Source organism: Nannobrachium achirus, assembly GCF_963921795.1.
Source record: "Nannobrachium achirus genome assembly, chromosome: 10".
Taxonomy (NCBI): domain Eukaryota; kingdom Metazoa; phylum Chordata; class Actinopteri; order Myctophiformes; family Myctophidae; genus Nannobrachium; species Nannobrachium achirus.
Window position 1 is genome coordinate 48,366,231 of NC_137819.1, and position 24,106 is coordinate 48,390,336.

The 24,106-nt window shown below is 42.9% G+C and overlaps 1 protein-coding gene across 1 annotated transcript in view; it reads right to left on the reverse strand.

Moving 5' to 3' along the window:
* The window catches only part of vps50 (VPS50 subunit of EARP/GARPII complex), a 170,544-nt gene that overhangs the window by 75,514 nt on the left and 70,924 nt on the right, over positions 1–24,106 (reverse strand). Inside the window, exons 14-18 of the mRNA XM_080734824.1 lie at positions 10,056–10,147; positions 9,453–9,547; positions 7,390–7,488; positions 3,839–3,929; positions 1,732–1,917 (exon numbers count right to left, since the gene is read on the reverse strand). Coding sequence (XP_080590950.1) covers positions 1,732–1,917; positions 3,839–3,929; positions 7,390–7,488; positions 9,453–9,547; positions 10,056–10,147 — 563 coding nt within the window. The remainder of the gene's footprint in view (positions 1–1,731; positions 1,918–3,838; positions 3,930–7,389; positions 7,489–9,452; positions 9,548–10,055; positions 10,148–24,106) is intronic.

Genomic DNA, 24,106 nt, shown 5'->3' on the forward strand with positions numbered 1-24,106 from the left:
TACTCATCATACATTTTCACCACCAAAGCCACTCAAATCAAACATCACTGAAAAATATTGCTTTTGATTCTTGCTTTTGATGTGACATGATTTCAACCCTTTAAGGACTGAAGTATTATTAGAGTGGTTGCCTAGAGGGCAACACAGTGCAGCATAAGCATAACGTGTAGCATTTTTCATCTTCATCTTTTCCTGGATGAACTTTTAGCCAATCAGGAAGCAGCATTCTCGGTGACGTCACCATTATAGTTTAAGTTCATTGAGTTCAGTGGGGAAGTGGTGCTAGCTTGAGTATTGGTCAAGATTCACATGACAATTTGGCTATCCAGACAATGAATAAGCAATTACACTTGCAATATCCAATTGCATCTATCTAGATATTAATTAATATATAAATAATTGCGGCCGTTAGGTCGCAGTTTAGTATCAAAACCTCCACCGGCCGTCCGTCGGTCACACGTCACACCTTTGCCCTGCTCATATCTCCGCATCAGTATGACATCACACTGCTGACATCAGTATGACATCACACCGTACACAAATGACCCTTATATAAGACCGGCAAGAAACAGTCGTCTAAAACAGTGGTTGCTATGGTAACCAGTTGGTTGCTAAGGTAAAAAACATGGTTGCTATGGTAAACAGTTGGTTGCTAGGGTAAACAGTTGGTTGCTAGGGTAAGAAAACATGGTTGCTATGGTAAACAATTGGTTGCTAGGGTAAACAGTTGGTTGCTAGGGTAAAAAAAACATGGTTGCTGTGGTAAACAGTTGGTTGCTAGGGTAAACAGTTGGTTGCTAAGGTAAAAAACATGGTTGCTATGGTAAACAGTTGGTTAGTAGGGTAAACAGTTGGTTGCTAGGGTAAAAAACCATGGTTGCTATGGTAAACAGTTGGTTGCTAAGGTAAAAAAAACATGGTTGCTATGGTAAACAGTTGGTTGCTAGGTTATCTCCATATATGGAGGGAGAACCAGCTTATGAGCCGATGAGTTGTGTCAGAGTCGAGATCCTGCTTGCATCTAATCTGTCGGTAGATAATGCCGGTCTTATATAAGGGTCATTTGTGTACGGTGTGATGTCATACTGATGTCAGCAGTGTGATGTCATACTGATGTCAGCACCTATGTCTCTATATATGGAGTTATATGTTGTTCGTGTCCAAATATGGGGCTTGTGAGGTCAGACTTAGTGAGATTCGTCGGTTATCTCCATATATGGAGGGATGTGTTGGTTATCTCCATATCTGGAGATTCAACCTTCAACGATTTTGACATCTTGTTACTAATCTGTCGGTAGATAATGCTGGTCTTATATAAGGGTCATTTGTGTACGGTGTGATGTCATACTGATGTCAGCAGTGTGACAGGAGATAAGCGACCAACGGTCGCTTATCTCCCGATTAGGGAGTCTTACTGGTAAATATTATTATTATAATATATATTTGGGTCTTTTCTGCTTGTATTGATAGTATGGTAGGGTGGAAACAGGGAGTGAGAGAGATGGGGGGAGACACGCAGCAAAGGTTGTCGAGATTGGCATTTGAACCCGCAATGCGCTGTCAGGCTTAGAGCATTAGAGCCTACAGTATATGTGGTATGGATAGCCTGGACCCCTAGGCCAGCAGGTGCACCGCAGGAGTTTTTCCTGTTGTGATTTCAACCCTGAAAGTAAGGCCAGAATATCCTGAATATACATTGGGTCAGAGTGCATCTACAGTATCATCACCTACCCCATTAGATGCCAACACATCCTCCGTCTCCTCCTCCCTGTTCTCAATATGCATCTCGAAGGGGTTGCCCTCCTGGTTGTACTGCTGGAACAGAGACAGCTCTTCCTGGGCCGGGCTGGCTGCGGCTGCTGCCTGTCTGCTGGGAGACACCGATGGGGAACGGCCCTGGCCCATGAACTTAAACTCCTGGATGACAGGAGGGAAGGGGGGGAGGGGGGGGGAGAGAGAGAGAGAGAGAGAGAGAGAGAGACTAGCTGCATTATAAAATAATTTGAAAATGTTGAATAAAAGTTGAGAACTAAAAATATATACATATCAGAATAGTGAGAATAATGAAGTGGTTACTGAAATTACGGTATTAAACTCTATGTGAGAGTACAGTGTGTTAATAGAACTCACTCGGGCCCACTGTTTGAACTGTGTGAGTTCAAACATGGATAAAACATAATTAATCAGACTCACACTTCAAATGGAGCAATGCTCCCCAGTGTAAATGTTGGCGACAAATTGCTATCCCACTTAGCACTCATTAATTTCTCAATGATATAGAGCAGTGGTTCCCAAACCGTTTAGCTCAAGATCCAAAAAAGAAATCCGACGTTTGCCCGGGACCCAAACTTGTGAAAATAGCAGGTCTGCAAGCTCGCAACGTGTCACTTTGCAGGTCTGCTATTTTCACTACTTCTTAAACATTTTTTTTTCTAATTTAGGGATTTAAAAAAATATATTATTCTTAAAAAAAAAAACCTTTGTAGGGCTTCTCTGCCATGCCCGAGGAACCCGAAGATTTAATAAGCTTTAATTAAAAAACATTTTTTTATAGAAGCAGAACTAAAATAGGTCGGTTTCTACATGGACACATTATGGAGTGGACCGATTAACATTGAGGCCGAAAACCGGAAGCGGATGGTCCGTCCTCTATTCCGGCTCGCTAGCTTTCTGTGTAAACACCACGGCTTACAGATGGAGAACTTATAGATCAATTATCAAAATTTCAACGGATTTGAGAAGGTGATGGAATACGCGCACACACAATGCATAAAAGTGTCCGATCGTGCACGATGGAAACTGGATTAGCGCCTGCGTTAACATGTAGGAGAAGCCAGCAGTCAAAGACAAAGAAAAATCTTTGGTTCCCTCAGCTGTATACAACCAATGAGTTAATGACAACATTTAGGAAATAAAAAATTAAGGCATATTCACTCGTGACCCACAAATGGGTCCTTGACCCATTGTGTGGGAAACAGTGAGGCATTAAGCCACCTACTTAGCATAATTTCATATGACATGCCCAATATACTATAGGGATGCCAGGTCTATAGGATTTTCCTCTGTAATGAGTGCACACACAGTACTGATATTATTATTTAAAACGATAATTCATAACCTTTTGTATAGTTGTATATATTGCAATAAAATGTGTGGTTGTCACACAATCCTAAGGACTTGCTTACCGTTTGGGAACCATTGAAATAAGGTATTATTCTAGTAACTTTTGGGAAAGTGGATGCATTGCACACAGGGTGACGAAGGAAAAAAAGACTTGCTCAGGTTCAAGCAAACTCGGTGACTACCCTGAAGATACCGCTGAATGTAGAAGATTCGCTTTTAATTCACCCCATTTATCTTCTTGACATATCAGCCTTCCAGATTATCTACCTTTCTTTGTCTTTTTAGTCAGCTGAACACAATGCAAGCGGCTGTGGGATTCAGTGATGATCTACTGTATACCACGTGAGGGAGAACAGCAGTATATCTCAAGAGGGGAAGGGCAGATTTGCGAGCTTCATGCCGTGTTTAATAATCTACAATAGTGGTAAGGTTGTTGTTTATGAGTAAATGAAATTGTACACGATAATGTGCACAGTGTGGGGTAGGACACACGCTTGTGTTCTTCTGATTTTAATGTGATGTACATTTTGCTTACGTATGTACCCCCTGCTGACGCATACAGCTGACAAGGCATGCGTGCAAACACACATGAACGCTCACGCACACACACACACAAACAAAATATCCATCATGTGGACCCCTGTGATGCGTTCCCACATGCAAATGTCACCATGGTACGAGTGTGATTAACTCTCGGGGAGGGGGGGCTACTTACATGCAGCTGGGCAATGTTGAAGTTGGACTTGACAGGACACAGCTCCCATGTCTCATTCTCTAGGAACATCCGCAGCTCTTCCAGTCGTGCCCTGGGGTTTGGAGAGAGACCACAAAAAGTCAAATAAGAAAGACAAAGAGAGGGTGACAGAGAGAGACAGCAAGACAGCCGAGGAGGGAGATGGAGAGAGATGGAGAGCGGGCGAGGCAGGTCAGGGGGACAACAAAGAGATGTACGGAAGAAAAGAATAGGGGGGGAAAGGAGCGACGGGAACTCAGCTTCCACAGATTAACAACCTCCTGCCATTTACTTTCCGGCAGCTCCACTATTGGCAGTATATCTCCAAAACGCACTGGACAGTGCGAAAGCCTGCAAAGGTCACCAACGGCCTGGGAAAGGGTGTGTGCAGAGTGTGTGTGTTTCATGTCGCGATGTGAAGATAGCTGAAATCAGTCCACCAACCCCCCAGTGCACTGACTCACAGGGTCAATATCCCATGATGTTAGAAATGCCAGTAGAGTCAGCATAGTGCAGGTTGCTACCTGCCTCGCAGCGGCTGGGAGCAGGTCAGGAGGTGCAGCATTGCACAAAACAAAGCAGACACAAGGGGAGAGAAATGCTGCACTGGAATCAATGGGATTTCTCCCACCTTTTGAGTTCAAAGGATTATGCTGCTTAGTCAACTCTATTTATACAAGCCATTTGGCCCGTCTCTTTGGAGATTATTTCTAAAAAACAAAAAAGCTTCACTTGAGTGAACCCAAAGGTCATTAAATCATTGAAACCCCAAGGCAGAAAAAAAATCTAATCAATCGTATAAATGGACAAAAGGTTTCCCCACTGTGTTAACTCATTACAGTTGAAGTCGACATGAATGTCATTATGTGTGTGTGTGTGTGTGTGTGTGTGTGTGTGTGTGTGTGTGTGTGTGTGTGTGTGTGTGTGTGTGTGTGTGTGTGTGTGTGTGTGTGTGTGTGCGCGCGTGCATGCGTGCGTGCGTGCGTGAGTGTGTGTGCCCGTGGGCCAGCATTACACCCCACCAGTGACTTGGTTTACAGGGCTGTGAGGCAGTTAAAGTTCCTTCATGAAGAATCGTTTTATGGACGGCACCCAAGTCACAAATACATCACCCCTAATGTGAAAATGATGCATGGTGACAGGCTCCAATGTACTCCTGGACTGTGTGTGTGTGTGTGTGTGTGTGTGTGTGTGTGTGTGTGTGTGTGTGTGTGTGCGCGCCCACGCGTATATAACAGAGGGAGACACAGAAGACGGCAATCAATCTCTCTAAGTCCATCGTTCTCACAACTTTTTACTTTATTTCTCAGCTTCTCGTCTGCCATCTGCTTTCCATGATTGAATCGTTCCTGCTTCTTTCTATTCTCTCCACTCTATTGATTAAAGGCAGGGCAACAGATGATTTTGGACATTCAAATAATGTGTACTTAATGTTAAAATATGGCATGAAAAAAAAAAGGTTATTGTTTATTTATTTAGCGTCGGGCAGCGCTGTGTGCGCACAGTGCCATCGGCTCCTCGTCCAACAGTAACACACATCTTCCAAGTAAAGGCTGAATTCGTCATACAACGTGCTGCATGCCGAAAATAGATTATGTGCAAACTCACAACGCGTTGTAGAGCTATTTTCTGCACACAGAAACTTGCAGGATGTGGGATATTTAGGAACTTTTGCCTTCACAATAAAAGCTTATCAGCAATGACAATGACAGTGGGAAAGGATAATGGATTTGGTGGCATTTCCCATTTCAAAGGAGTGCAGGAAGAGTGGGCAGTGGGCACATATTTAAACATTGTGGGCACCTCAATGTTAAATTGGATGAAATCATTTTGACAATAGCTCGCAGCAACGTATTGGGAAAAAAATTACTAAAGCCATGAACTTTGAAACCACACTCGTGTTCCAAGTAAACATTTGACAACAACAGCAGATCTACAAGCTGTGATGTCATATCAGTGATGGGAGAAGGGACATCTCTTAACAATACCACATCATATATATGTGGAATACTGCTATCAGCCACCATGGAGGGTGAAGAGGATGATAGGGTATCAAGGGGAGCACACTCTGGACGCGGGCTGCTGCGCAGCGTTGCGTTGCGGTATCGACGCACGTGAAGTGCTGCGCGTTAACCCCAACTGGTTTCGGCGCACTGCCACACAGCACATCCATTTCACTCGGTGGGAAGAACCATAGGAGGACATGTTCACCGCACGGCAACGCTGGAAAAATAGAATAGCAGCGTATCGGTGCGGCGGCAGACCCGTGACTGACGCCGCCGGTGTAGGTTAGTTCATTGTGTTCAGTGTGTGTTCCCCTTTAGAGTCCTGCCATATGAATGTGACATACAGTACTGTATGGCAGCTACTGTAGCTGGTATGGTCTGTACCGCACTTTGTACAACACGGGTTGTTTTCAAATGTGCTTTGTGAAAGAATTTGACTTGACTTTCTGTTTCTACACACACACAACCCCCCTCCCCACTCGTTCTTTATCTCATTAGCATGCTGATGCTGATGTTTCAACATGCCGTCAGTGGCACCCGACAGGTAATCACAACATGAAATTACCTCCTGGTAATGCATATTCATGTGAGTGGCAGCAAGTGATGTAAGCACTCTAAGGGTACCGTGACTTCTACTGTGTAATTGATTACACCTCTGCTTGTGGTAAGTTATTGTGTGTTGGAAAGACAAGTAGAGCACTGGAAACTCTTACTGCTGAACAGAGAATATGCGACGCAATATTCGATGCAAAAACATGAATTATCAAGCAGCGGCACAATCTGTTGAATTTAATCATTCTGTTTCCGCTCTAAGATTTGTTGGTATTGAGAAGGTATCACTGCCCCCAAGAGGAGGCAACTAGGATGTTTTACTTTCCAGGGGGGATCCACTGTCTGAGAACCCTAGATTAAGCTGTTTATGGTGTTCATCTAGAGCTGAGGTTTGAAGTTTTTTGCATATCGATTTGAAAGATAAAATGTGTTTTATTTTTATATATATATATATATATATATATATATATATATATATATATATATATATATATATATATTATTTATTTATCCCACGATTTCGTAACCCATTTTCATCCAGTGCCAATTGCCTATAATCCTGGGCTCTGCTCTCCCTCTGCCGCGCCTGGGGAGACAACGGACTGACCTCATGCTTCCTTCTAAGCATGAGGAGTCCAAGTTGCCAACGCCACCTAGGGTGTGGGCACTGATGACGCAGAGGAGGGAACACGCCCCCAGTGCCCACAGCGTCCCCCGGCGGGAATCGAACCCAGGACCTTCTAGCAGTGAGGCAAAGCGCTAACCACTGTGCCACCATGCCCCCTGAAAATATAATTCTTGTAACTTTATTTTGAAGTAATTTGATGGGCCATAGTTGTTATCACTAGTTAGTGCATTGATTCGCTGCAGTACTCAGTATTCAGGCAGACAGAGAGAGAGAGACAGGCATAGATGGCTAACTGTTTCATTGCAACGCAGTAGAAAATAGGCAGTCTAGCAAGGCACTGAGCTCACCTGTGGTAGTTTTTGAAGTAGTTGACACTCTGACGCTTAATGGACTCCTGCAGCACTTCTGACTTGCTGCCACAGAACTCCTCTCCCACCTGCATCAACCTTGAACAGAGAGGGATAATAATTGTTATGTGTAGCCCAGAGTACATGAGCGGAGTGGAACGCAGGGAAATGCCGCTCCTCGCTCCAGGAGGCTGTTGTAGGCTTTGATTGCGCCCCCCCCCCCCCCCCCCCCTTCATTTGTGCATCTCTCGCTCCACACTCTCAGGTTCGTCACTCAGTAGCAAAAAATTAAAAAATTAAATAAAAAATCTTCCGAAACACTTCCTCCTTAGCCACAAGCGTTCCCATCACTGTAAAGAGCCTACACTGTATATGCAGTAATGTGAGCCGGCATTAAGAGCCTCGATAGACGAAAACGGCAACCACACTTGCAATTTCCAATTTTCTTTCTAGTTAATTAGACAATTGTGGATTTATCAGTGAGCAGTTAAAAAATGTGTTCTTCGTCATATTATTTTTTTATGTTATCTATTTTGCTTTAATTTATTAATATTATCAGTTAAACGATATTATATTATATTTATAATAATCAGTAAGCTTAGGCTGGAGAGCAAAACATTTTAATTAATACTATAAATATCAGCTAAATATTGATTCCACTTATATTTATCATTTATTATTATGACCAGTTTCATTAGACAATTTATTGAGCATTTATCAGTGAGCTTATTATGTGGGCATTTAGGCTTTCGTTAAACAACCCTTTTCTGCTACAAATGAGGGTCATTTTGACCCAGCCACTCCGTAGGTAGCTGGCATACATTCCAGACTTTAAAGGGGAGTTTCGGTCAAAAACGACTTTCCTACCTTTAAAATGTTGATTCAGGAAGCTTCTGGGTTGATCCTGGTTAGTTTTGACCCATAGCAGCATTTTGTTCCATTTTGGATTTTCTCCCCTGCACCCCACGGCTCCAAACGGCACCTCTTGGGTCACTCCATAATCCGGTTATTATTCTCGCTCAAAACTCACTTTTCTCGCTCGGTCTCAGTCCCTGGTAACGTTGTTAGCATATACGAGCTACAACAGCTCCTGCTCGCCGCCATGTTTGTTTACTTTTAGCTCAACTCTGAACTCTCAGCCCAGGAGAGAACACTGTGAAATCCCGTTTTGTATCGCGTGACTCCCCGACGCGCGACGAACAATAAAACACAAAAATGCTCTTAGCCAAAGAAAAAAGATGTAACTATGTCGACAAAGTCTGCAGAGTGATGTATGGTGTAGCCTCTTGTCTACATCAACAGGCACAACAGGCTGTGGGGGGAGGGGGGTGGAGCTGTGAGCAGCAGCAGCAGCTCGTGAACGCGCGTTTCCCAACGGGTATGGGATTTCCCAGTGTTTCTCTTGCAGGGCTGAGAGTTCAGAGTTGAGCTTCTTGTAAACAAACATGGCGGCGAGCAGGAGCTGTTGTAGCTCGTATATGCTAACAACGTTACCAGGGACTGAGACCGAGCGAGAAAAGTGAGTTTTGAGCGAGAATAATAACCGGATTATGGAGTGACCCAAGAGGTGCCGTTTGGAGCCGTGGGGTGCAGGGGAGAAAATCCAAAATAGAACAAAATGCTGCTATGGGTCAAAACTAACCAGGATCAACCCAGAAGCTTCCTGAATCAACATTTTAAAGGTAGGAAAGTCGTTTTTGACCGAAACTCCCCTTTAATATCTTTGCTGCAAATAGCAGATATACAAGATCACAACAAGCTACAATGCAACAGAACATGTTGTGAGCTTGTAGATCTGCTACTGTATTTCCAATGAATGTTCACCTATTTATGCTGAATGTTCGCCTATCTTGACATGCTCAGGACAGGGACGCTAGGGTATGGTTAAGCCAGCGAGAGGCATCTGACAGCGCAGGGTGGCCCTGGGTCCTCCAGTTCTTTAAACAATAAAAGAGTATAGGCGTAAACTCATAGCTGCCAAAGCAAATTCAGGAAGACAGAGAGGACGGACAAGCTGCCATCTCCAGTTCTTTAACATTCTTCTGTCTTTGACTCCAACCCACCTGCTGATGACATCCAGCACCACAATAAAGTCGTCGTATTTGAAGTTGGACATGTCCGTCCCCAGGATGTACGCCTTCACCTTCAGCTGGACATCCTGGACAGAATAAATACATTATAATATACTGAATAATGGAGACCACCTAGAGTGGTGAAATAGATGCGTGCGTGCACGCACACGCACACGCACACGCACACGCACACACACACACACACACACACACACACACACACACACACACACACAACTGACTTGAGCAAAATCCTGCATATGTATCTTTAAGAGTTAACTTGATATATTATTAATTCTAAGACTTTAATTCTCAAGCGTTAAAGTAACACTGTGAGAGAAAATAAGAAAGTATGATCACATGAGGCCTGATCTATACGCAATAATATGATGGTGTCCTGTTCCGCTGACCTACAAGCTCGCCATGTTTAACTGCATGTTGTGAGCTTGTAGTTTGTCTATTTTTGGCGCAGGACACCAACGCGCAACAAAGTATGAATCTGCCATGAGAGAGCGAGAGAATGAGAACAAGAGAAAGAGAGAGAGCGAGCAAGAGAGTGAGTAAGATCAATTGTTCGGTGCAATCCTCTCTGACCTGCCAGATGCGTGACAGTCCGTGCTCCAGCTTCTTCTTAACGTAGCTGCGGTCCACTGCCGAATCGTCAGCCTCGGTTGCTCCGCTATCGTCTGGGGACAAACACAACACAGACACAGATTAATAACAAAGGCACTGATCCTACTCCTTCATGTCCATCCCACTCATCTGCTGTCTGAGCCGCTTCCTCTTGGCACAACCCTCTCTGGAATTTATTTTCGCTCGCTCATTTGAATGGATGAAAGACGGGCATGACTGGATCAAATTGCATCACAAACCGGGACAGAAAATGAGGAATTAGCAATCACACAGTTGATGGAAAAGGCAAATGGAAAGATATTGGTTTGATAAGTGGCAAAATATGAGAGCTGCATTCCTGTGCCATAAGTGAGGGGTAGTGATAGGCACATTAAACCCTAATCCCCGGTGACAAAAACAATAAGGGCCACTGTAGACAGCTTTCATTTGAATTAGATCGACATCTCTACACAACTCCACTGAACTTAGTTCCCTGCGGAGAGCCTTCTAAACTAGAGCCCGATCGATGTCAGATTCTTTTTGTCTGATGCCGATCCATATTTTGTCCAAAAAACATTACTCGGGAAATACAGTAGCAGCATAATTAAATAATAAAAATCACACCCGTGTGAAGTGGAGCTGTGTGTGTGTGTGTGTGTGTGTGTGTGTGTGTGTGTGTGTGTGTGTGTGTGTGTGTGTGTGTGTGTGTGTAGATCATGTGTACCGATTTTTGTGACATTTGAAGAAAATATGTTGGAAAAGGAGCAAAAAGTGTGTTTTGGAGAAAATTCAAGATGGCGGAAAATCTATCCTGGCGCAAATGGGCGTGGCCTATATGGGGAGATGCGTCTTGACCCAAGGAATCCAGGGAAAAAAGAATTTTAATTTTCCGATCTACGGTTCAAGAGTTACGGGGCAAAACGTAAAGTGGGCCGTTATAGCGCCACCATGAGGCCGAGTGATGTAATTATTTTGCGATTCATTCTTAAAATCATTATGAATCTCCTCTCCGAGGTTTGAAACTGTAGCTCCTATGGTTTACGAGAGAAAAATACTTGAAAGTGATTTCTTGCATTGTCCCATTATAAGTCAATGGGGACAATTAAGCGTTGTTTTTGCGTCGGCATGGTAAGGCGGATCGGAACGAAAGGTAATAGAACACCATTCCCGGCCGAGCCGCACATTTTGATGTATATATTGCGCGAGTGGCGTAAATGGTGCGGCAATAGTTACGCGCCGAAGTCAGGCTACATACACACAGACAGACAGACACACACACAGACAGACCCACACAGCCACGTATAGGGAGCTGCACACAGCTCCAAAAAAGATATTGGCCAAACTGATAGATCAGTCCAGCTCTATTCTAACCCAAGACATTGACATTGCACAGTACCCAGACAATGACACTAGAGGGTCACAGAGGGTCTCAAGAGATGGAAGACTGACAAAAGGCAAAAAGAGGACAAGAATAGTACATTGTTGGGCATCCAAGAAAGACAGCAGTTGTGACAGACAGATATTGTGACAGACACACACTCATAAACCGAGGGTGCACCACTTATACATTTTTTTTTTTTGGAGCTGTGTGCAGCTCCCTATACGTGGCTGTGTGGGTCTGTGTGTGTGTGTGTGTGTCTGTCTGTCTGTCTGTGTGTATGTAGCCTGACTTCGGCGCGTAACTAGTGCCGCACCATTTACGCCACTCGCGCAATATATACGTCAAAATGTGCGGCTCGGCCGGGAATGGTGTTCTATTACCTTTCGTTCCGATCCGCCTTACCATGCCGACGTAATCGGCAAAAAACGACGCTTAATTGTCCCCATTGACTTATAATGGGACAATGCAAGAAATCACTTTCAAGTATTTTTCTCTCGTAAACCATAGGAGCTACAGTTTCAAACCTCGGAGAGGAGATTCATAATGATTTTAAGAATGAATCGAAAAATAATTACATCACTCGGCCTCATGGTGGCGCTATAACGGCCCACTTTACGTTTTGCCCCGTAACTCTTGAAATGTAGATCGGAAAATTAAAATTCTTTTTTCCCTGGATTCCTTGGGTCAAGACGCATCTCCCCATATAGGCCACGCCCATTTGCGCCAGGATAGATTTTCCGCCATCTTGAATTTTCTCCAAAACACACTTTTTGCTCCTTTTCCTACATATTTCCTTCAAATGTCACAAAAATCGGTACACATGATCTACACACACACACACACACACACACACACACACAGCTCCACTTCACACGGGTGTGATTTATTTATTATGCTCTGAGCAGCACTTTGGTTCGCCTTGTTGGAAATGTACTATATAAATAACATTTGATTTGATTTGAAGTACATTGTCGCTGTTGGGTGCAAACCTTGTATTCTCTGCTATTTGTCAGGATATGGAAAAAATAACCTGCTTTCCAATGTGGTTATTATTTAGTAACTATTTACATTTCAAAGCTTAAATATGTACAGTATTAAACCCACAGACAGAATCAACCACTTTCACTTTCAAAATGTTTGTGAGCTTGTAGATCTCCACAACATTCTTTTATGAAAAAGTAGGACATTGATGAGAATACAAGGTTTCTACCCTACACCAACAATATGAGGGCGCTACTCAGCAGGCTGAAATACATTTTTTGCTGTCCACAACAAAATCGGATCCTGAGTGTTTGTTTAACTCAGAGCGTGGTTACATTTGAACAGTCTCAAGAGTCACAAATGAACAAAACAACACAGGATTTTATTGTGTACGATGTATTGTGTAACCTACTCTATATAATGTATACAGCTGCGTTGGCTGGGTCAACACATAAACAAGAATGGACAGATATTTACTCTTACCCACATGGGCAAGCATGGAAGCAGAGAGAACGAAAGATTGTGTGTTTGGAACAAAATGATGGCCATCCATCACTGGAAGATAGAGAGCCAAGTCAGGGCAGAGTGAAGAACTGACCACCAGTGAGTGGGCAGGGAGAGTCTTCTCTCTCTGTAATTATTTTCAGTCTACAGCAACCTAGACTCACAAGTCAGTCTCTAAAATGTAAATACTTTGCTCAACTAGAGACTGAGGACAATCTGAGGGGCGGCAGTGGCTCAGGAGGTAGAGCGGCTGCTTGGGAAACGTAAGGTTCCCAGTTCGATCCCAGGGCTTCCCCTGAGTTAGTTGAAGTGTTGAAGTGTCCATGAGCAAGACACTGAACCCCTAATTGCTCCCGATGAGCAGGTTGGTGCCTCGGTGTCCTCTGCCGTTGGTGTATGAATGTGTGTGTGAATGGGTGAATTTAAAGCACATTGTATTTACAATCTCTTACAACTCTGCTTTTGTAGTTTAAATGGAGTTAAAACAATTAGAGAATAAAATATATACAGTATATTACAAAAAATATATATAAAACGATTTGAAAAACAAAAACAAGGAGGCACATCTTTGGCCTACGGACAATGCGCAAAAGGAATTTGGTGCTGATCGGTCCAGGTGAGATTAGCCACACACAGTCACACATACACACACACACACACACACACACAAAGCCAAGGTTATAATAGTTTTGGATGTTTTCATTAGTTTTTATTTTTATTAGTTTTGAGGTTTTGTTTTCCATTACTGAGTGACATGGATGGATGGATGGATGGCTCTCTCTCTCACACGCAAGCAAGCACCCCCCCCCCCCCATATATATATATATATTTTATTATTATTATTTTTTTAAATATTTTTTAAATATTTTTTATTATAATTATAATTATTGCGACCGTCAGGGAGCAGTTTACTATGAAAACCTCCACCGGCCGTCCGTCGGTCACACGTGCGGTCGACCGCACGTCACACGTGCGGTCGACGTGTGACGCATCACTCTGACATCACAGAGTCCACAGCTGATGATGTGGCGTGATGTCATACAGTCCACAGCTGATGATGTGGCGTGATGTCATACAATACACAAACAAGCCCTATATAAAGGGGCAATTCTCACCAGGGAAGAGCAGACTTTGTGTGATGTGTAGGTTATCTGCTTTATCTGTGGAGAGTGTATGTCACAGAGTCCTTTTATAGCGATTGAAATCATGATGAGGTCACGATGAGTCATCTATGCCCAAATATAGATTTCTAGGTCAGATGGCCCATGGAGTTTGTGATGTCAAACCTAGCAACCCAATATAAACAAACCTGATGTCAGACCTGAAGTATCCTTTTATACCCATATATGGAGATACAGAGATCTCCATATATGGGCATATTAGAAAGCCCATATATGGGCATATACGGATGACATCAGGGATATCCATATATGGGCATAAAAGGGACAAGGGCTTACAGTTAAGAGATCTCCATATATGGGCATATCAGAAAGCCCATATATGTTCATATACTGATGACATCAGGAATATCCATATATGGGCATAAAAGGGACAAGGACTTACAGTTAAGAGATCTCCATATATGGGCATAAAGGGACAAGGACTGTTACAGTAGATATAGAGATGTCCATATATGGGCATAAATGAACAAGGACTGACAAACACTGAGATCTCCATATAACCTATGGGAATATAAGGGACGAGGACAATGCGTAGCATTGTGAGCTTGTAGACCTATTTTCTAAATATTGTTGTACATTAAAAACTTGAAATGGGTCGTTCTGCATAGTACTTGGGATTTGTTGATGTAAATGTTCACATAGAGTGTAATAATTGGTAAAACAAACTTTTGGCCTATTTGTGGAGATAAGCGACCAACGGTCGCTTATCTCCCGATTAGGGAGTCTTACTGGTTATATATTTGTTTTGCTGTTGCGCAGCCTCCACGACCACCGCTCAGTTCACACGGGTGTGATTTTTATATACTCTAATAACCAAGCCAGTGATTCTCAAAGTGGGCTCCGAGCCGAGGACCCCCAGGGGTCCTTGAGGGGGTTGCAGGGGGTCCCCAGCAAAAAGGGCGATAATTTATTTTCACTATCATTCCATGCCTAAGGAACAAAATTACAGAATATATGACTGTTTTGGTCATGGGTTTCTTCTTCTGCTGCCTGGCCGAGGATTGGCATCTGTCTCGGGGGAGGGAGGCTCCCCTGGGGCGGTGTCCTTTACCTTGTCAAGGCACGCTAGGTTAGCCTTCTTATGCGTGCTGTTCAAATGGACTTTTAGATTTGTGGGATTTTTCCCCTTGAGTAATGCACCGCATGCCGTATTATCATTTTCTACAAGGCATTTACTCTTATCTGAAACACAGTCATATTCAAAGTAATCCCAAATGGGACGCTTTTTTCCAACTTTCGAAACCACCATGATACCAGGTTCTGTATTTTGGCTCCCCTGGGGCGGTGTCCTTTACCTTGTCAAGGTAGGCTAGGTTAGCCTTCTTATGCGTGCTGTTCAAATGGACTTTTAGATTTGTTATTTACATTTTCTGCAAGGCATTTACTCTTATCTGAAACACAGTCATATTCAAAGTAATCCCAAATGAACTTTCAAAACCACCATGATACCAGGTTCTGTATTTTGGCGTGTCCGAGGGGCGTGGTAAACTGGCACAGAGGGAGATAGGGAGAAGAGCCTGGCGACGCGAGGTTAGAGCATAGGATTAGAGGGAGAAGGAGGAAGATAGATATATGAAAATAGATTGTACATCCATCCAAAATAAATTGACAAAGACGAAAACTAAGGAGATTTTCTCTATCATTTTAGTTTATTTTAGTTAGTTTTGTAAACACACAATACCGTTTCAGTTAGTTTTAGTTTTTTTTAAAAGCTTAGTTTTTATTTTTATTTCAGTTAACGACAATGTTTTTCCATTCTAGTTTTAGTTTTTTCGTTAGTTTTAGTTTACTATAATAACCTTGACACAGACACAGACACACACACACACACACACACACACACACACACACACACACACACACACACACACACACACACACACACACACACACACACACACACACACACACACACACACACACACACACACACACACACACACACACACAGTATTATAGATGACAAACCTCCTACAGAGTCACGTTGTAAAAAAAAAAAAAAAACGATCATGTGGATCACAAGATGTGGATCCCATGTGGACCTGTGAAATCAGACATATCTATGATGTATGACACCACTGCTGCGATTAGCGGCCAGGCAGGCGATAGCGGTGTATCAGAAACCATTCCCAGCAGACTTCCTAACTGTTTTCAACTACCAACCATCATCAGACTGCTGAACAAGCTGAGCCCTGTTGCCATAGAGGAGGAGGATGTTGCCATGTTGCATTCATATCACTTGGTACACGATTGACTAATGTATGTCTACTCTGCACTCTCTCTACACCACCAATCAATCAGTTATGTACTGTATATACAATACACATACTGTACAGTTGATATCATGCCCATGAGACGGTGACTCAATATCCACTGCTATGTTGCTACATTCTTCTTTACCCCTGCCACTTCAATCATGCACAGACATCCCTGATTTCATACCTGCTGCTATTTGATGTACTTGTATACCTGATGCTCTGTTCTTCTTTTCTTTAACCATGCACAATTCAGTGATGCACATTATGATGTGCATTTATGTACCTGCCGCTTTATATGCTGCATATCTTAGTCTTAGACATGGGGTGGTCAAGTGGTTGGTATCCAAAGCAGTAGGCTTAGGTTCGCTAGTTTGTCTGGTATCGCGAGACTACAGTAACAGCAACCCCTCTCTCTCTCTCTTTCAGAGTCCGTCATTGACCTCTATAACTGTCGACATATCGTTGCTTTCAGCTATACTCGATCCATTGGAACACAGGTTATATGATGAATTTCTACGTTGGCAAGTACAGTACACGGCATCGGCCAGTAACGCCTATTTTATCTAACCAAATCTCATGCTGGGAAATAAGGCCCTTTCATGTCCAAGTCAATGTCGTATTCAAGTGTGAGATGCAGATACAGTTAATCCTGGGATTATATGAAGAGGTACAGGCCGGGGGTAATTCTGCAGACAGGTTGATAAGTGATAGCCCATATCTTTGACCTCACAGCATCTCTTTGAACAGACAGGTGGCCACCGATCTTGATACATAATAAGCAAGCACATCAGGATCTTGACAGCAGATCGCTGACTTTCAGATACAAAGGTTGAGGAGAATTGGGTCCCACGCGGTCAGAACTAATAGCCAGATTCTTTTATGTTCCGCTTGACATTTTCATCGCATATATATGCGGTTGGTGTATGGTGTGCAGACCAGCACTTTACCCACTGAGGCTGAGCTAATCTCTCTCGAGGGGATATGATCAGAGAAGAGAGGAGCTACTACGCCCCATGTCTGATGGTAATGGCAGGATTATGCAAAAGAAGAGAATAGAGGCCTTAAGACAAGGAATTCACAGGAAATTTAATTCTGAGTAGTTCTTTTGTCAATTAGCCAATCAGCCAATCATCCTATCAAGAGCATACTAGGGGTTTTCCAGTATGTATGCTAGTACGCATACTTAAACAGTCTAGCAATGGTGTGGCCTCAAGTTACTACAGCGATTTGTGCACTTGTACACAAGTAAAAATGGGCCGGGGTATTCATTTTTACTTCAGTCAGTGGCATGCAAGGAAGCAGTTTATAGGGAGGAACTGGATTGCATCGTCCCCAGACTGAGTGACGTAGTGGCTGCAAACATTTTAAACTGAAAAAACACTCAACACGAGGAATAAGAACAGTGTCACTCAAAAAAGACATTTTGCCTAAAAAGTAGACTACGGGCGGCTTGCACCAAGATGGATTAAATAAATCTTAGTTTAGGGTTAATCAAGGGTTTGTTGATCTAGGTTTTATTTTAAATCGAGGTGCGTTGCACCACTTAAATTTAAGCATTGCTTAACAAATCGGTGATTAAACCCTTAACCTGTGATTAAATCCTTAAACTGCGATTATTTCATGGATTAAATGTCCTCCATCTTGGATTTGCGATGTAAACAAACATGAATATGCTATTCTCTTGAGCCTAATATCATTAGCGTTACTCTGTTATTCACTTCTAGGAGAATGTGGACAGGCCAATGTTAAGAAGAGCGCCTGCAGCCAAAACAAAACAAAAACAAAAAAATATATATAACGTTCCGTCATACGACGGTGACGCTATAGTGCGGTGCGGTGCGGCGGTGCGGCGCGGCTATCTATGGAAGCAAGAAAAGACACCAGTTTTGATCACATTCACATTTGAGTCAGTTATGAAGCGATTTCGAAAATTAAAACGTCTCCATGTTGCTTGGGAAGTCCACAAGCTTCCATGACAAATGTCTGTATTATGTCCCTGTAAATATTTAAAATAGCCAATGTACGGTACTACAAGGATGTATTGAAGACAACAATATGATGAGATGTTTGTTTTCAGCTGTGAAACGCTGTCCGCAGTTTACAGTTGCAAGCCTGCAGGGCTTGTTGTGAGGCTTCCCTCACAGGAGGGGGACCCCCATTCATGTCAATGGCATGTTTGCATTTAAACCACCTCTGCAGCAAGTTTAAAATTAATCCCTTATTGATGTTTAAATCAAAATTTAAAGTAGTGGTGCAACAGGATTAACAGTAATCCAGGTTTACAGTGAAAATTCAAACCAAGATTAAAAGGATGGTTTAAAACTAAACCTGATTAATGAAAACTAGGTTTAAAGCTGTACTGTGGAAGCTGCTCAACTAGTGGTCAGTAGCGGTATTGCTTTTTTCGGCCGAGTAGCCGCAGACCACCGGAACGGGGGTCCGCGGACCACCGCGACCGCAGCGACCAGCTCCGCCTCGCCGATACGCATCCGTAGAGCCCTCTCCCGTCATTTTTAGACCAGGATTGAGGGAGTAGCAGGCAAGATTCCTTCACCAATGTAAACAGTTGCTGAGGGAAGCTACTTCCTGAAAAGACAGCAAGACTCGCTGTGATTGGCCGGTGGTGTATCATGTGGGAGATGACATCATTTTGCCGGGAAATACAGCCCCTGTCAAGGCTATGTAGAAAACATATAAAGAAAAGGCTTTTGGGGCTGAAATTAACGGAGTGGGTGTTCTAAAACTTTAGCGATTTAATAGTTAGAACAATTTTAAGATGTGTTTTATTAAAAAAGTTACATAGTATAACTTTAAGGTTTGGTGCAAGCTGATTAAAAGATAAACCTTGATTTAAACCAGTTTAAGGCTTAAACCGTTTTGGTGCAAGCCGCCCTACATCTGCAAAAGCTTAGTGAAAGGAAAATTGCAATGGCAGCTCCATTTCAGAAAATGATAATGATCAAATGCAGATGCTGACAAACAGAAAACAGACTGCTTGGACAATAAGTGTTAGTGAAGGTCAAAGCTGTACAGGATCAAGACATCCATTAGGGCGGGGGTCAGCAACCCGTGGCTCTAGAGCCGCATGCGGCTCTTTAGCGCCACCCTAGTGGCTCCCTGGAGCTTTTTAAAAAATGTATGAAAATGGAAAAAGATGGGGGGAAAAAAATATTTTTTGTTTTAACGATTTTTTTTTATCATCACTGTCGGGCAGAAACCTTATATCTCCAAGTTTCAAATTTGTATGTTTTTTTTTTTTCGCAAAGCAAAGCCCTGCTCCATCATGCAAGACTGACGCACAAAAGTAGTAAAAACAGCAGATCTACAAGCACACAACGCCTCGCGGTGCGAGGCGTTGTGTGCTTGTAGATCGGCTGTTTTCACTAGTTTAGTTCATTTTTAAATGATAAATACAAAACGAAGTTTTGAAAATACAAGGTTTCCACCCGACAACAACGATATATAAGGCTTTTATAATTTTTTGCGGCTCGAGACAGATTTGTTTTGTTTTTTATTTTGTCCAATATGGCTCTTTCAACATTTTGGGTTGCAGACCCCTGCATTAGGGGAAGAATCAGAGTTTCACTGTGATGAAATCTTTTAAAGGAGTAGTTCACCCCAAACGCCTTGTTTGTGGAACATCAAAAAATAAGAAATAATGAAGTTGTACTTCTTTAGCTGTATTTTGTTATCAAGGGGGGAAATATTTCTTCTCCTATATACCAGTAAGACTCCCTAATCGGGAGATAAGAGACCGTCAGGTCACATGTATACACAAATTGGCCTGTAAGTGGCATTGTAGGCAACATCTGTAGGAGCAGTGTTGTCTACAAAACGCAAACTCACCGCTAGAAGACGGGCATGTCAGAAATCAGGGGTGGAGGTTGTGGTTTGCCAGCCAAGGAGTGTGTGTGCAAAGTTTGGCATGGATAGGAGCAACGGTGCCGGAGATAAGAGTAGGTCCAAAGTGTAGTCTAACCTAACGCGGACATTCTATGCCCCCGGCAGATCTCGGAGGGGGACATGACTCCTGCTGCTGTGCGCTTTGAGTAAATTAGGAAGTGATCCGCGGTGGAAAACGAGTGATAAATCATGGCGATTTTATAATTATAATGGATAAGCCTAAACAAACCAGTTCTCATGAACAATACTGATGTAAAATAAGATATTCATAAGAGCTACATATATTTTATATACAATTAAAATGTCGTAAGCCACAGTTACAGGGGCGCTATCCCAGGCTTTTCTCTTTGAAATGCCTGGATCCCGAGGCTACCAAAAGTGTGACGTGACGTGAAGGACAGACGGAGGGACAGACGGAGGGACTGACTGACTGACTGACTGACTGACTGACTGACTGACTGACTGACTGACGGACGGACTGAGGGACAGCCGGTGGAGGTTTTCATAGTAACTTGCGACCTGACGGTCGCAACTATATTCTATATTACATAACATTGTAGGGGGTAAGGTTAGAACTGGGAGATCAGATGTTCACTGCTAATTTGATTTAATACATTTTCAAGGGTTAATTGTAAACCTAGAAGCTATAAAGTTGGAGAGTTCTAAATGCGAAAAGCTTTTAAGGATGGGAACCCTCAAAGGAGCTCACATAGCGCTTGATCATAAAATGTTCGAAGATGCGCCAGGAAAAGATTTATCTTCCGTCCTAAAGTCCATCAGCGGCACAGAGACAGGGAATTGACACTCCTTTAAAAAACAGAGTAGAGAAATAAAGTTTAGAAGAAAACTGGAAAACACCCAGACCCATTCAGCCAAAGTCCTCATCGGACCTCCATGTGAAACTAATGGAATCGCTCCTTCAACCTGGCACTGAGTCTCATTCCTTCACCCCGAGTCAGGATGCAGGCTACCATGATGGTGGAACAAAAGAAAAAAGCACCACCAACAAAGCTTGTCATGGGCTAAGAAAAGCAATTTACCTGCTGATATCCCTGGCAAATGAAGACACAGCAAGGGTAGGCTTCACCACAAAGACCCAGAGATAAGTAACGTGGGCAATCAGAGGCAATGAGACGTGTAATTGACAATTTCCATTCCATCCAGCGATTACAACATTATATTCAGAGTTAAGAATTGGGGGTTAAATAGCCAGCACCACATGAACATTTCGATAAATCAAGGCTAACTCAGTGAACTTGAACTTTCTTCACAAGATTATGAAGTCTGACTGAGTCACTGTTATGTACGTCAGAAATGTCAATGAATAGTGTTTTCAAGCCAAGAACACAAGGAGCAGGTTTAGGTTACCTGATCCCTTAATATCTCCACATCTCGCAAAAACATGTTTTAATTGGACAGGATCCGAACAAAAAACTCTCTCACTACTTCCCTTGTAGTTGGTTGACTAAGGTGATGCCTATACTTAGATATTGCACTTTGCATGTCTCTTTTAAGATCGCCTGCTAAATGCCTAACATGTAATTGTAAAATGACTTGTCTCTGATTAGAGGTTCAAGTGAACCGTTTCTTTTCAATGCATCTTGCACGCTGTTACACCTGCATTTTGTGCAATTACAGCAAACCCCAAGAAGAGTATTATGGCTTCAGTAAATGGGGTCAGTACTTTTTATTTGGCAAATTCTTAGCCTTGAGCCCTTGCAAAGCCATCTAGAAACTGCAAGCAGCATCTGAGAAACTACAGGACGGTGCAATGCACTGGAAAGAAAAATCGTATTACATGGCCGAATGAATGAGATTAGACTAGAGCTCAACTTATGTTTAGTCAGGGAAAGGCACACTTGAATACAAAGCTGTGATGAAATATAGGCCAATCATAACATACACCGATTTGTAACCAAGCAAGTCTTTATGGTGAGTAAAATCACTGGGTATATTTCATGGAACTTGACTCCACAACTGCTTCAAACTCTGTGCTTTAAATTGGTGATTTGTTCACACAGGAGTCGAGTGGGGAGCCTGTGCGTGCACATGTCAATATTAATCACCATGCTCCACATGGCTGGCCTGTGTAACAGATACGCAAACTGGCTATTTATTTTCACACACTCAACCCACATACTGTACTCAAATGCTGATCCGAGTGCAAAGTAAATTGTACTGATCTGTTCAATACATCAAGGTGCAGTGTGAAGGAACGAAACACTACACATTCCCAGCAGGCACCATGTTTGGTCTACTACTGTATATTGGATCCCTTCAGGATCCAATATAGACAGAACCACATGCCACATTATTTCCCAGAGAGTCAGGCTTGTGTTTTTGTGTGCATGCATGTGTATACATTCTACACAGGGCCTAATGGTTGTGCAAGGTGATGGATCAGATGGAGGTGAGATGCAGGTCACAGTGGCCATGTGACGCTATTTGACAAATTAGATGAAGCATGAACATCGCTCCTCAGAAGGGCCACATGCACACAAGGAGTGAGTGAGATGAAAGTGAAAGCCCAGAGGATGAAAGGACCGAGGACACCTTCACGGAAAGAATTAAGTAGACAGCCAACGATGACAGATGGCCCCATAGCTGCAGTATTGCATGATGGAAGTGAATGAGGTGCAGCCTTTCTTTGTCAGAGTAAATGGGCAGCTCTCATGAAGGTTCTTGGGACCACCTGAAATCGTCACCTCTCAAACACTTCAGAACCAAGGCGGCGAATGAACGGTCCCCAACCATTTGACTGAACAGATGCTATGAAGTGAGGGGACATTTTCCATGTATAAGTACCGGCTACTATAACAATTCTCCATCTTCAACAAGCTCTTCAACAAGACAAGAAAACAATGTCATACCTCTTAAACATTTTTTTTCCCACGGCGGAGAGAAACCTTTCTCAAAGCAGAGCTTTAAGACAAACCTTTAATGTTTGCACTCGCCCTGGCTGATGAGCCTCTCAGACATGTTCTCTTCAAACCAGGATTTTGGAAGGTCAGGGAGGATATTAAGAGTGGCATGAGATAGCATCAATCCGCAGTCTCCTAACAGTTATCACTGAATTTAACGGCATGAGAGCAGATGTGGTAAGTTTCTCAGAGGAAATTGGCCTTGTTTTATTATCTTGTTATTTTGTATTATTATAATTTTTTTGTATTTCTTTGTATGTAAGGGTCAGAGCTTAAAAGACCAGTTATTGTGCCGTACGCCAATACCAAAACTGGCTGGGGCGCCCGCTGGCCTGGTGGTCAAGGCGCATACCACATACTAGGCTACGATGCCTGCTGGCGTCGCCGGTTCGATTCCCGATCCGGATGACCTTTGCCGCATGTCATTCCCCATCTTTCCCCATTTCCTGTCAGTCTACTGTCCTATCGAATAAAGGCATAAAAAGCCCAAAAACAAATCTTTACAAATAAAATACCAAAACTGGCTTCGATGTGGATCTCTCATGACATGTCAGTCATCTATGATATCAGCATTATCAAATCAGTCACCTCCATATTTGCGCAAGGTTTTAGCCCAACCCAACCTCAGTCGACTCAAGATCCAGTATAAAATGTAAGCTCTAAAAAGTAACAAAAAGGGTTACAGTCTTGTTACTTTTAAAAGTAAAAGTTACGTTAAAAAGTAACAAAAAGTGTTACAGTTACTTCTATGGCCAACTGGCAGCGTGCACAAGACATTTGGTGCTGAATGCTCCAGCGGTCTGTAAGATTAGTCGCGGACAGACATATATACAGTACAGAGACACAGACAGATGGCTCGCCTCTGAGGAGCTACACCGAAATACAGCTATGGGCTGAAGAATGT